General features: G+C 44.6%; 1 protein-coding gene across 3 annotated transcripts in view; it reads left to right on the top strand.

The window, feature by feature from the left end:
* The window catches only part of abcc3 (ATP-binding cassette, sub-family C (CFTR/MRP), member 3), an 83,164-nt gene extending 70,803 nt beyond the window's left edge, over window positions 1–12,361 (top strand). For all 3 annotated transcript variants that reach the window (XM_048171627.1, XM_048171628.1, XM_048171631.1), the window contains 5 exons: window positions 8,180–8,326; window positions 8,539–8,697; window positions 10,337–10,503; window positions 11,595–11,789; window positions 11,906–12,361. In XM_048171627.1, coding sequence (XP_048027584.1) covers window positions 8,180–8,326; window positions 8,539–8,697; window positions 10,337–10,503; window positions 11,595–11,789; window positions 11,906–12,014 — 777 coding nt within the window. In that variant the 3' untranslated portion in view covers window positions 12,015–12,361. The remainder of the gene's footprint in view (window positions 1–8,179; window positions 8,327–8,538; window positions 8,698–10,336; window positions 10,504–11,594; window positions 11,790–11,905) is intronic.
* Window positions 12,362–14,047: the final 1,686 nt, after the last annotated feature.

Below are 14,047 nucleotides of genomic sequence, written 5' to 3'. Positions count from 1 at the left end.
AAAACACAGAATCCTCAAAAAATAAATTGGAAATTTATGGAAAAAATAAAATGGATTTTATGGTAGCTACTCTGTGGAGTTAAATTGTGAACAAACAACTTTACATTCATTTTCAAGCTCTAACAAATATGTGGAAGCATTTCCTTAATCCATTAATGGTAAATGAATATCAGCCATCCCTAAAAAATTAACTAGTATCCAGTGTTGGGAGTAACGCATTACAAGTAACTTGAGTTACGTAATCAGATTACTTTTTTCAAGTAACTAGTAAGGTAACGCATTACTTTTTCAATTTATTTCACATTATAATAATGCATTTCCTTCAGCCTGAGGCTTATTCATTTCACTTTTGGTGTGGAATGGCCTTTACATTTTCCAAAAATATAACTTTTTTTGTTGTTAATGAAAAACAAACTAGCAAGCCCAGTCCAGGTGAGAAAAGTAATGCAAACGTAATGTAACTCATTACTTTTCATAAAAAGCAACTAAGTAACACAATTAGTTACTTTTTTAGGGAGTAACGCAATATTGTAATGCATTACTTTTAAAAGTAACTTTGCTAGTAACTGAGTAAGAAAAAAAAGTTTTTCTGACCTCATTGTTAGATAGTTGTTCTGGTTTTAAGCTCAAACTCACTTCATTTTGATTTTTTTTTTTTTTTTACGCATTACCTTTTCAATTTATAACAAAATATCTAAGTTACTTTTTTCAAATAAGTAACGTCTCGGTTACGTATGTAACCCTCGTTCCCTGAAGGAGGGAACGGAGACGTACGTCAGTAGTGACCGACGAATTGGGATATCGCTTAGAGAGCCCTATCAGCTTCGTGTAAACTAAAACAAGCCAATGGAATTGGCGTGCGATATTTGCATAATGCGCACCGCCCCCGACAGGTGTATATAAATAGGAAGCAGATGCAATCGCACTCTGTTTTTCGCTGAGGAGACAACTGGTGTCCGCACTACAGCGAGGGTACAGAAACTGTGGCGACGGGACGTACGTCTCCGTTCCCTCCTTCAGGGAACGAGGGTTACATACGTAACCGAGACGTTCCCTTTCAGTCGGTCACGTTCGACGTACGTCAGTAGTGACCGACGAATTGGGATCCCAACTAAAGCGCCACAGTTACGAAACCCCTTCCAGTGCCCAGCGCAAGCTCAGCCGCCCATAGCACCGGCTGGCGGTGAAGGGGGCGAGCTTACACCGAGAGAGTCTACTGCTGTCTAACCACTACCCACTAAGTAAACTAGACACACTGGGGAAGCGAACCCGAAGGGACGCTGCGGAGACCACTACCTACCCAATGGGGGAGGAGTTTACGTGGGAATACACATATGGACTGGCCCGGGGGGCAGTACGCATATGGAGTCCCTGGGATGGCTCCACCTGGTTAGGGGGAGACTCATCTGACAGGTGACAGCAGAGCTGGCTCTGCTAAGGGAAAGACACGGACTCGGCCCGTAGGGAGTTTTAAACCGTGGAAAATACACATATGGGACCGCTCACGTAGAGGGGTCACGACATATGGGCCCCAGCCAACAGACAGCGTCAGCGACGGATGTAGGCCTGGCATCAGACACTCCGCAATGTCCGAGCCGAAGGGGGAGGCGGAGGAGCTCGACAGGGTTCGCCAAGCGGGGAACACGACTGGAGAGAAGTATGCACGTATCCGGCCAGTGGCGGGAATGGCATTGCAAGCCGACACTTAGAGTGGGTACAACACGTCTACCGACTAGTGGATGCGAGTACACGTGAAGATACCGGCTCTACACGTAGGCTATAAAACCTAGCGAACGTGTTGGGTGTCGCCCAGCCCGCAGCTCTACAAATATCTGTCAGCGAGGCGCCATGAGCCAGCGCCCAGGAAGAGGCCACCCCTCTGGTGGAGTGGGCTCTCAACCCGAGCGGGCAAGGCACGCCCTGGGAATCATACGCCAAGGCGATGGCATCCACTATCCAGTGGGCCATCCTCTGCTTGGAGACAGCCTTTCCCTTCTGCTGGCCTCCGTAACAGATGAAGAGCTGATCTGAGGTCCTGAAGCTTCGCGTTCTATCCACGTAAACGCGCAGAGCGCGGACGGGACAGAGCAAAGCTAGGGCTGGGTCTGCCTCCTCCGAGGGCAGCGCTTGCAGGTTCACTACCTGATCTCTGAAGGGAGTGGTAGGAACCTTGGGCACGTATCCAGGCCGGGGTCTCAGGATGACGTGAGAATCACCGGGCCCGAATTCTAGGCACGTTTCGTCGACCGAAAATGCATGCAGATCCCCTACCCTCTTCAGGGAAGCCAATGCAACCAGAAGAACCGTCTTAAGAGACAATAGTTTCAGGTCGACTGATTGCAAAGGCTCAAAGGGATGACCCCGGAGAGCTGTGAGAACCAGGGTCAAATCCCAAGAGGGTACGGAGGAAGGGCGAGGAGGATTTAATCTCCTCGCTCCCCTCAGGAATCTGACGATCAGATCGTGTTTCCCCAGGGACTTACCCTCAACTGCGTGGTGATGTGCGGCGATAGCGGCAACATACACCTTCAGGGTGGAGGGAGACAGCCTTCGCTCCAACCCTTCTTGCAGGAAGGAAAGCACGGATCCGACCGAACATGATCGGGGGTCCTCTCGGCGAGAGGCGCACCATTCGACGAACAGGTTCCACTTCAACGCATAGAGACTCCTAGTGGAAGGAGCTCTAGCGGAAGTGATGGTGTCTACAACCGCTTGCGGGAGATCACTCAGAACCTCCGCATCCCGTCCAGGGACCACACGTGGAGGTTCCATAGGTCGGGACGCGGGTGCCACAGGGTGCCCCGTCTCTGAGTCAGGAGGTCCTTCCTCAGAGGAATCGGCCAGGGAGGGCCTGTCGCGAGGAGAATGAGGTAAACAGGTCTACCTGGGCCTCGCCGAAACGCTGCCAAATCAGCTGGACCGCCTGGGGGTGGAGCCGCCACTCGCCCGCAAGTGGAGGCTGCCGTGACAGCTCGTCGGCTGCACGGTTGAGCACACCTGGGACATGAGTGGCCCGAAGGGACCTCAGATACTTCTGACTCCACAACAAGAGATGGCGGGCGAGTTGCGACATGCGACGGGAGCGTAGACCACCTTGACGGTTGATGTACGCAACGGCCGCAGTGCTGTCTGAGCGGACTAGAACGTGCTTGCCTGACAACAGCTTCTTGAAGCGGGCCAGCGCAAGACGTACCGCTAGCAACTCGAGGCAATTGATATGCCAATGCAGCTGAGGCCCCGTCCAAAGACCTGCCACTGCATGCCCGTTGTACGTGGCCCCCCATCCCGTGGCAGAGGCATCTGTGGAGACCACAGCGTGCCTGGACACTTGTTCGAGGGGTACTCCGGCCCGCAGGAACGAAGGGTCCGACCACCGGACAAGGGTGCGACGGCAGCTCGGTGTCACGGGGACACGGAGCGTGCCGCACTGCCACGCCCATCTCGGGACCCGGCCGCGGAGCCAGTGTTGAAGCGGTCTCATATGAAGCAATCCGAGCGGCGTGACCGCGGCTGCAGATGCCATATGCCCCAGGAGCCTCTGAAAATCTTTCAGTGGAACCGCTGTCCTGCGCTTGAGCGAACTCAGGCAGTTCAACACCGACTGGACGCGCGCCTCGGTGAGACGCGCAGTCCGTGCAACCGAGTCTAGCTCGAGACCGAGATAAGAGATCCTCTGCCCGGGGGCGAGTTTGCTCTTGTCCCAGTTGACCCGAAGACCCAACCGGCTGAGGTGAGCTAAAACCATGTCCCTGTGTTCGCACAACTGCTCTCGCGAGCTGGCCAGGATCAGCCAGTCGTCGAGATAGTTGAGAATACGAACGCCCTGTTCCTTGAGGGGAACAATGGCCGCCTCCGCAACCTTCGTAAAGACGCGGGGTGACAGGGCCAGCCCGAAGGGTAGGACTTTGTACTGATATGCCCGACCCTCGAACGCAAACCGGAGGAAGGGTCTGTGTCGAGGCAGAATCGAGACATGAAAGTACGCGTCCTTCAGGTCTATTGCTGCAAACCAATCCCGGGGACGGACGCATTCGAAAATGCGTTTCTGCGTGAGCATCTTGAACGGCATCTTGTGAAGATACCGGTTCAGGACGCGCAGATCCAGGATTGGCCGTAGCCCACCACCCTTCTTTGGTACAATGAAGTAGGGGCTGTAGAACCCCGACTTCATATCGGCTGGAGGGACCGGCTCGATTGCATCCTTCGCCAGGAGGACAGCAATCTCCGCCCGGAGAACAGGTGCACACCCCTGAAAACCGGGGGACGCCGGGCGAACTGAATCGCATAGCCGAGTCTGATAGTGCGAATGAGCCAGCGGGACGGGCTGGGAAGCGTGCTCCACGCCTCCAGACTCCGAGCCAGCGGGACCAAAGGCACCACAGACGCACCGGGGGTGGGGCAGCAAGGCAGAGAGGGACCCGACTCGGACGGCATGGGAGCGGCCCGGAGTGAGGTCGGACTCTGCGAGGCAGCAGTGCGAATGGGAGACGGCGCACGGGACGCGGTCTGCGCCACCACACTGTCGCCTACTGGCGAAATGGGAGGGGGTTGCGAGTGGCGAGGCGGGGCCTGGCACACTGGCAAACGCGCCCTCTTGTGACCTGGAGTTTGAGGAAACTGCTCTTTTTGTGGCAAAGTGGGTACCGCTGGACTCCGGAGAGCCAGCGGCGGTAGATGGACAGACGCCACAAAATCCCCCCGGCCCTCCTCCGGGGGTGGGAGAGCAGATGGAATACTCTCCCGAAGGGCAGGAACCTTCCGCTCCAGGTCGCCCGTCTCAGGGCCGAGTTTTCCCACGTCCGCGACCGGCACCCTGCTGTTTGGCTGGTGTAGGCTGCTGCTTTGCCGACTTAGCAGGGGCGGAGGAAGACGCAGGCGGGCGCCCTCGGCGACGAGCGGGCTGAGGCTGAGCCACGGGCGGCTGGGTGGAGGCAGCAGCGGACCGCCGTGGCATGACATGTCTGATAGCCTCAGCCTGCTTCTGTGCAGCGGAGAACTGTTGGGCACAGCTCTCCACCGCGTCGCTGAAAAGGCCGACCGGAGACACGGGGGAATCCAGGAACCGATGTTTGTCGGTCTCCCTCATGTCTGCCAAGGTCAGCCAGAGGTGGCGTTGCTGGACTACCAGAGTAGACATCGCCTGGCCAACAGAACGCGCTGTCACCCTCGTTGCCCGGAGGGCAAGGTCAGTGGCAGCGCGCAGCTCCCCAAGCAGCTGTTGGTCAGGACCTTCCTGGGGCATCTGCGACAGCGCTTTTGCCTGATAGACCTGCAAAAGGGCCATCGCGTGCAGGGCAGAGGCAGCCTGCCCACAGGCACTGTAAGCTTTCTCAGTCAGACCGGCTGAGAATTCACAGGCCTGGGACGGGAGACGCGGCTCACCGCGCCCGCCAGCGGCCGTTGGACACAACTGCATCGCAACAGACCGCTCGACTGGCGGGAGCTTCGCGTACCCCCTGGCTTCCCCGCCGTCCAGGGAGGTGAAGGCGGACGAGGGACCAGGCCCTGTACGAGCCCCATACGGAGCTTGCCAAGACCTGGTCACCTCATCGTGTACTTCCGGGAAGAAAGGCATTGGGGCGGGACGCTGGATTTGACCAGCGCGACCCCCCCCCCAAGTACCAATCGTCCAACCGAGATGGGCCGGGACAGGGTGGAGGGTTCCACTCAAGCCCGACGCACAAGGCGGCCCGGGAGAGCACAGCCGTGAGCTCGGGATCCGACTCGGGCCACGCTACCGTCCCGGGCGGCAGCGCGTCCGGATCTTCCTCCCCCGAGGACTCAGGCTCACCTTCCGATGCAGCAGTCGACATCCGATCCGCCGCCGGCACACCAAAGGTAACGGCTGGACAGTCCGTAGAGGGCCCAGCGGAAACCAACGGTGGCACGATGGGTTGCGGTGCTGATGAGGCGGCAGGGGCCCGAGGAGCGTTTCCGCTCGGCGGGGAAGCCCTGACCGTAAGCCTCAGGTCACCCTTCCTATACACCGCCGAACCGTCATTCCGGCCCGGGCCGGAAAAAACGGTCGAACGGGGCACAGGGGAGGGGGCCCCCGCTTCCTGAGACTTCAGGAAGGAGAGTCTCGACCTCAGCACCGCGATAGTCATGTTCCCGCAATGGGAACATGAACCATTCACAAAAGCTGCTTCAGCGTGCTGAATGCCCAAACACGAGATGCAACGATTGTGCCCATCAGCAGGGACCAGGGAACGACCGCACCCATTAACGCACAGACGAAATGACATACTGTCAGGGTTCGTCTGTAAAGCTCTTTTAGAAGGGGAAAACAGTCAACTCGCTCGTGCCGAAGCACACAGGGAGTGACGCGATGTGCCAGGTACACCACTCCCTGGACACAACGAGGAACCGGCCCAAATCGCAACACACACACTTTCACTCTAGGCGTGTGCTGTGAAAACAGCAGTTGAGAGCTATAGCTCGGATCCTCGGGAGCTCGCGACCTCGCTGTAGCACCGTTACACCGGCACACACGGCTTGCTGTGAATCCTCTTCGAGGCAGTTTAGTTCACACAAACAGTCTTCTTAAACAGGACACCACTGAATGGCTCCGAAGCGAAAGACAGAGTGCGATTGCATCTGCTTCCTATTTATATACACCTGTCGGGGGCGGTGCGCATTATGCAAATATCGCACGCCAATTCCATTGGCTTGTTTTAGTTTACACGAAGCTGATAGGGCTCTCTAAGCGATATCCCAATTCGTCGGTCACTACTGACGTACGTCGAACGTGACCGACTGAAAGGGAACACCGGTTACTTTGTTTTCACATGTGCAGAGGCGTGGTGTGTGAACATGATGTTATTGAACGAGAACATGCATCTGCTCATCTCACTTGCATGAAAACATTCAGTATTCCTCAAAATGAATAAAAACTGTGAAATACAATCTCAGAATTTTAAGGAAACCTGTAATAATTAAATACAATATATTACACAATTATACTTTATGTATTTAAAGGGTTAGTTCACCCAAAAATGAAAATAATGTCATTAATTACTCACCCTCATGTCGTTCCACACCCGTGAGACCTTCGTTCATCTTCAGAACACAAATTAAGATATTTTTGATGAAATCCGATGGCTCAGTGAGGCCTGAGCAATGACATTTGCTCTCTCAAGATCCATTAATGTACTAAAAACATAAAGACACAAAAGATTCATAACGCTCCGAAGCTTCCTGAAGCAGTGTTTTGAAATCGGCCATCACTAAATAAGTTGTTATTTTGTGTTTTTGGCGCACCAAAAATATTCTCGTGGCTTTATAATATTAATATTGAACCACTGTACTCACATGAACTGATTTAAATATGTTTTTAGTACATTAATGGATCTTGAGAGAGGAAATGTCATTGCTGGCTATGCAGGAGCCATCGGATTTCATCAAAAATATCTGAATGAATATGATGAATGAAGGTCTTATGGGTGTGGAACGACATGAGGGAGAGTAATTAATGACATTATTTTCATTTTTGGGTGAACTAACATCAGAATCTCACTTTATGAACCAATGTCTTTGCTGCTGACCTTCAATGATCTAATTCAACCATACTAATGAGCAAAAATGACTTTAGATTGGATTTAGATATAAGAGTGTTGAACTTTCTTCTCCTGTATCTTCTTCTTCTGCAATCCAGAATGGCAGCACAGCTGAAAGGTTTGTTTGAGCTGCGCCCTCTACTGTACAGGCGTAAATATGCATTTCCTTCAGCCTGAGGCTTATTCATTTCACATTTGGTGTGAAAGGGCCTTAACATTTGCCATTGTTGTTATTAAAAAACAAACTAGCAAGCCCAGCCCAGGTGAGAAAAGTAATGCAAAAGTAATGTAAGGCGTTACTTTTCGTAAAAGTCACGCAATTAGTTACTTTTTTAGGGAGTAACGCAATATTGTAATGCATTACTTTTCCCCAACAATGCATTTTTTTTTTTACATATTTATTATGAAATAACTCACTTCATTATCTCACTTATCTTCAGTCATTTCGCTTCTCAAATAAATGTATCTTGATTTAAGAATGTTTAGATATTTGTGCCGGAAAACGATAAAAATGCTGAGGAAGAACATCATTTTTTTGTAGTTTATTCTGGCCACAAACTGACCTGTCTATAGCAAGAGCTCGTTTGATGTAAAACATTAACCTCGACCCTTGATTTCTCTAGGCTCCATGGGTAGTGCAGGATAAACGTCCTCCGCCAGACTGGCCTCCGGAGGGAAACGTGGAGTTTGTGGACTACAGCGTGAGATATCGAGAGGGACTGGACCTGGTGCTGAGGAACATCTCTCTGAAGGTCAAAGGAGGAGAGAAGGTGAGGAGCTTGCATCTGTTTCCTCAACGACTTCACATCCCTGCCAGTTTTCCATCTGTTTAAAGGAATAATTCACCCAGAAATGAAAATTCTGTCATTTACTCCCACTCAAGTAACCCGTATAAATGTCTTTGTTCTGCTGAACACAAGAATGTTTGTAACCGAACAGATCTCGCCCCCCATTGACTACCGTCGTTTTTTTTTTCCTACAGATCGGCATCGTGGGAAGGACAGGAGCTGGAAAGTCCTCGATGACTCTGTGTCTGTTCCGTCTGCTGGAGGCGGCGGACGGAGAGATCGTGATTGACGATGTGAAGATCTCTGAGATCGGCCTTCATGACCTCCGATCCAAACTCACCATTATCCCTCAGGTCGGTCTTTTCTCCGGCTTTGTTGGTGCTAGAGCATCTGTTTTAATTTAAGCACAGCTTGAAAATGGTGTTTACTGCGATATTAGCACTGCACTCATGATGGGTCAGCAGAAAAAGCTCATTTCCACATTCAGAGCCATAAAGCAGTTGATAGTGTTTTTTCTGCTGGCAGTCGAGGAGGCCAGAGCACTAAACGGCGCTAATTAGCCTGTTCAACTCAAAACACAATCGAGACTAATGGCCTGTTAGTTTGTGTCCAGATTATTAACATTGTGCTTGTTTGTTTTCTCTGTTTTCTCTAGTAAAATCTGTTCTTAACCTCATTTCACCTTTTAACAGATACTAAAATGCTGCCGTGTGATTTCATGTGTTTTGCTCAGCGTTAGCAAGCGTTCACTGTTCACAGCTCAACTGTAGGGGTTTAAAAATGCTATATATATATATATATTGCTAAAAAAATAAATAATTTTAAAATCCTTGCTGTTTAAAAAAATGTGTAAATATGTAATTTATTAAAGTAATGTATCTTTCCAGAAAACAAAAAATTATATATATATATATATATATATATATATATATATATATATATTACAATTTTATTATTATTATTATTTTACAAATGTGTGAATATGTAATTTTCGTATTAAAAAGTAATGTATCTTTCCAGGAAAAAAATTATAAAATTTAAATTTTAAATATATATATATATTATATATACATTGTTAAAAAATTTAATAATTTTAAAATCCTTGCTGTTTAAAAAAATTTGTAAATATGTAATTTATTAAAGTAATGTATCTTTCCAGGAAACAAAAAATAATAAAATTAAAATTTTAATTCAATAAATGTATATATATATATATATATATATATATATATATATATATATATAAATTAAAATTTTATTATTATTATTATTATTAAAATTTTATTATTATTATTATTATTATTATTTTTTTATAAATGTGTGAATATGTAATTTTTGTAAAGTAATGTATCTTTCCAGGAAAAAAAAAAATATTTTAAATAATTATATATATTATAATTATATTATATATTTTATATATTAATATATAATATATATATATATATATATATATATATATATATATATATATATATATATATATATATATATATATAAAATTTAAAATTAAAATGTTATTATTTTTCCCCCTTATTTCTGGCCTGATACATTGCTAAAAATTAAATCATTTTAAAATCGTACTGTTTAAAAAATGTGTAAATATGTATGGATATATATATAATTTTATAATATGTTATATTTATCAAATATATTAATGTTGTTACATGTTTAATTAACTTGCATTAATAGCAAGAAATTGTGCTGTTGAAAGTATTTAATTTATATATAGAATTAATTTATAATAATTCAAATGTAATATTTAACTCAGTATTGTTTTACTTGGTGACATAAAAAACAAAGTACTAAAAACACATATATATATTCAACACTGGTCATTCTGAGAGTTGAGTCCTGCCGTTTATATTGATTCATGCTGATGATACTTACATTTTGTGATATAAGTGAGTTTATTTTGAATTGAAGTGTTTTTTGCTGTACGCATACTGTCGCGCAGGACTTCATCTCACCTGCGTGATCCATCTGTGTTTGCAGGAACCTGTTCTTTTCTCTGGGTCTCTGCGGATGAACCTCGATCCCTTTGATAAATACAGTGATGAAGAACTATGGAAAGCTCTGGAACAGTCTCATCTGAAGAAGTTTGTGAGCAATCAGTCTGCAAAACTGGACCTGGAGTGCTCCGAAGGAGGAGAAAACCTGAGGTACGTGGAATAATACAGCTATTTATGGCTGGGCGTTATATCATATCATTACATTATCGCATCATAACATAATAATTGTCGTTCTAAGGCAAAAAATATAACTTTTTTCTAAGCTAAATCATAAAGCCCTAATTTATTCTCATTTCCGTTCTATACACTACCAGTCTAATGTTAGGAATAATTAAGATTTTTTTGAAAGAAGTTTCTTCTGTTCACCCAAGCTGTATTAATATGCTCAAAAATACAGAAAAAAATGTGAAATAGTTTTACAATGTAAATCAGCTGTTTTCTATGTGAATATATAGTAAAGTGTAATTTATTCCTGTGATCAAAGCTGAATTTATTTGATTAAAAATACAGTAAAAATCACAAAATATTATTATAATGTAAATCAGCTGTTTTCTATGTGAATATATAGTAAAGTGTAATTTATTCCTGTGATCGAAAGTGAATTTATTTGATTAAAAATACAGTAAAAATCACAAAATATTATTATAATGTAAATCAGCTGTTTTTTATGTTAATATATAGTAAAGTGTAATTTATTCCTGTGATCGATACTGAATTTATTTGATTAAAAATACAGTAAAAATCACAAAATATTATTATAATGTAAATCAGCTGTTTTTTATGTGAATATATAGTAAAGTGTAATTTATTCCTGTGATCGATACTGAATTTATTTGATTAAAAATACAGTAAAAATCACAAAATATTATTATAATGTAAATCAGCTGTTTTTTATGTGAATATATAGTAAAGTGTAATTTATTCCTGTGATCAAAGCTGAATTTATTTGATTAAAAATACAGTAAAAATCACAAAATATTATTATAATGTAAATCAGCTGTTTTCTATGTGAATATATAGTAAAGTGTAATTTATTCCTGTGATCAAAGCTGAATTTTCAGCATCATTACTCCAGTCTTCAGTGTCACATGATCCTTCAGAAATCATTCTAATATGATGATTTGATGCTCAAGAAACATTTATGATTATTATCAATGTTGAAAAGTGTATTTGCCTGTAAATGTGTTGCATTATGATCATATATATATATGTATATATAAAGCCTGCTGGTCTCTGTTCAGTGTTGGTCAGCGGCAGCTGGTGTGTTTGGCTCGAGCTCTGCTGAGGAAGACCAGAATCCTCGTCCTGGATGAAGCTACGGCCGCTGTCGACCTGGAGACCGACGATCTCATCCAGTCCACCATCCGCACACAGTTTGAGGACTGCACCGTTTTCACCATCGCTCACAGACTCAACACCATCATGGACTACACCAGGTGCCGTAAACACACAAATATCTGAACCGATTACACCAGTGCCATTTCTGTGAAGTGCGTTTCTGCACACATCGAATGCAAAAGTGAATGAATTGCATGCTCTTCTCTTGTCACAGAGTGCTTGTTTTGGACAAGGGACAGATCGCAGAGTTCGACACGCCGGTGAATCTGATCGCTCAGAAAGGAATATTTTTTGGCATGGCTAAAGACGCGGGGTTGGCGTGAAGCGTTACGCTGTAATAAAGCCGCAGTGCCTTCACACAGTATCAGACACAACGCCAGTGAATGTGGATTTTTTTGTTTTCACTCAGCAGCAAGCTACATCCAGGATCTTTTGTTGTTTTTTACATTATTGTTTTTTCTATAACTACAGTGCCACTGTTACTGAGTGAGTCAGTTGAAGCAGTCTATTTTTGTACTGTATTATTTAAGTCACTTTTTGAAGTTGTTCATAGGGAAGATTTACTGCTCAGTTACGTGCGCGATTCCTTTTGTAAACCAAATCTGTAAAAACTTGAATTCTGTTACCAGAATTGGAGTATTGTTGGATTTATTAAAAAAGTAATACTGTTTCTATGTGCATTTCATGAGTTCTGTGTCCAAAAGCTATTTTTGGTTGTCTCTGAAGTTTTTTTGGTTTTTTTACCAGAGTAATAGCATATAATAAAACAGCTGAACAATTGTGCCATATATATAATTTATGATATTTATGATTTTTTGGACAAACCATTCAGAAGTTATAACCAAAAAAAGCAATTTTTCGTATCTCCAGAACAGTAGGTGGCGCTGCACCGAAACCCAGCATGCTACCTCAGTTCATGCATGTGATGACATGGACCAAGTTTAGTCTGAATATGATAAAGTGTTGAGGAGATAAAGCCATATTTTTGCAAGCATTACATAGAATTTGTTTGCGTGTTTTTTGAAAACGGTTTGACAATAACTTTTTGTCGGCATGGTCTGAAGATGATCTGGTTCAATTTTCGTAAAAATTGTAGAAATAATGGCCTTGGAGGAGTTCGAAAATGGTGCAGCCGAATCGTCAAGAGCCAAGGAATCAGAGGGAACAAGAATTTTATTTCTAGGTCTTACAGTTCAAAAGTTATTAGCATAAACGTGAGTGCAAATTTGGACAGCTGGTGGCGCTATGACGTCATTTTCCGTCATGAGAATTTTTCCGCCATTTTGAGTTTTCAAAAAAAAAAAAAAATTATTTCGAACTCCTCGATTGCTTCGATTTTCACGAAAAATTAACCAGATCATCTTCAGTCCATGCCGACAAAAAGTTATGGAATTCAAGTCGATTTGTTAAACCGTTTTCAAAAAACACGCAAACAAATTCTATGTAGCGCTTGCGAAAATAGACGTAAGGCTGTATCTCCTCAATGCTTTATCGTATTCAGACCAAACTTTGTCCATGTCATCACATGCACATGAACTGAGGTAGCATGCTGCGTTTCGGTGCAGCGCCACCTACTGGTCCGGAGATATGAAAAATGATATCCGATTTTTCCATATTGGCCATTTTGGGCATCGGACATTTTGAATTTTGTGGTAAAATGCTGTATTTTATGAACACATTAGCATATCGTTACGAAACTCGGCATGGGTCGTCGGCACCATGTCCTGACAGTACTCAAAAAGTTTTGGGGCATGACTATATTGATCTATTGTAATGCAACTGGTCTCAATAGATTTCTTGGGTCATGCCAAGAACATAGATACCAATTTTGCCATAGTCAGCCGAACTTCCTGTCCGCCATTTTGTTTTTCTTTAAAAACCTACTTTTTGAACTCCTCCTAGACCATAGCTCTGATTTTCACGAAAATTGAACCAGATCATCTTCAGACCATGCCGACAAAAAGTTATTTGTCAAACCGTTTTCAAAAAACATGCAAACAAATTCTATGTAGCGTTAGTGAAAATAGACGTAAAGCTGTATCTCCTCAACGCTTTATCGTATTCAGACCAAACTTTGTCCATGTCATCACAAGCATGACCTGAGGTTACATTCTGCGTTTTGGCACGACGCCACCTACTGGTCTGGAGATATGAAAAATGGCTATGTTTGCTTTTTAAAAAGTGGTTAGATTCGTTAGATTCGGGGCGTCATGCCAAGTCGAATGATATCCAATTTTCTCATATCAACCATTTTGAATTTTGTTGTAAAATGCTATATTTTACGAACACATTAGTGTATCATTACAAAGTATAATGTATCATTACATAGCTGGCCGAACTTCCTGTCCACCATTTT

The sequence above is a fragment of the Megalobrama amblycephala genome, linkage group LG20 (genome assembly GCF_018812025.1).
Source record: "Megalobrama amblycephala isolate DHTTF-2021 linkage group LG20, ASM1881202v1, whole genome shotgun sequence".
Lineage (NCBI taxonomy): Eukaryota > Metazoa > Chordata > Actinopteri > Cypriniformes > Xenocyprididae > Megalobrama > Megalobrama amblycephala.
This window is presented reverse-complemented; position numbering and strand designations above follow the sequence as displayed.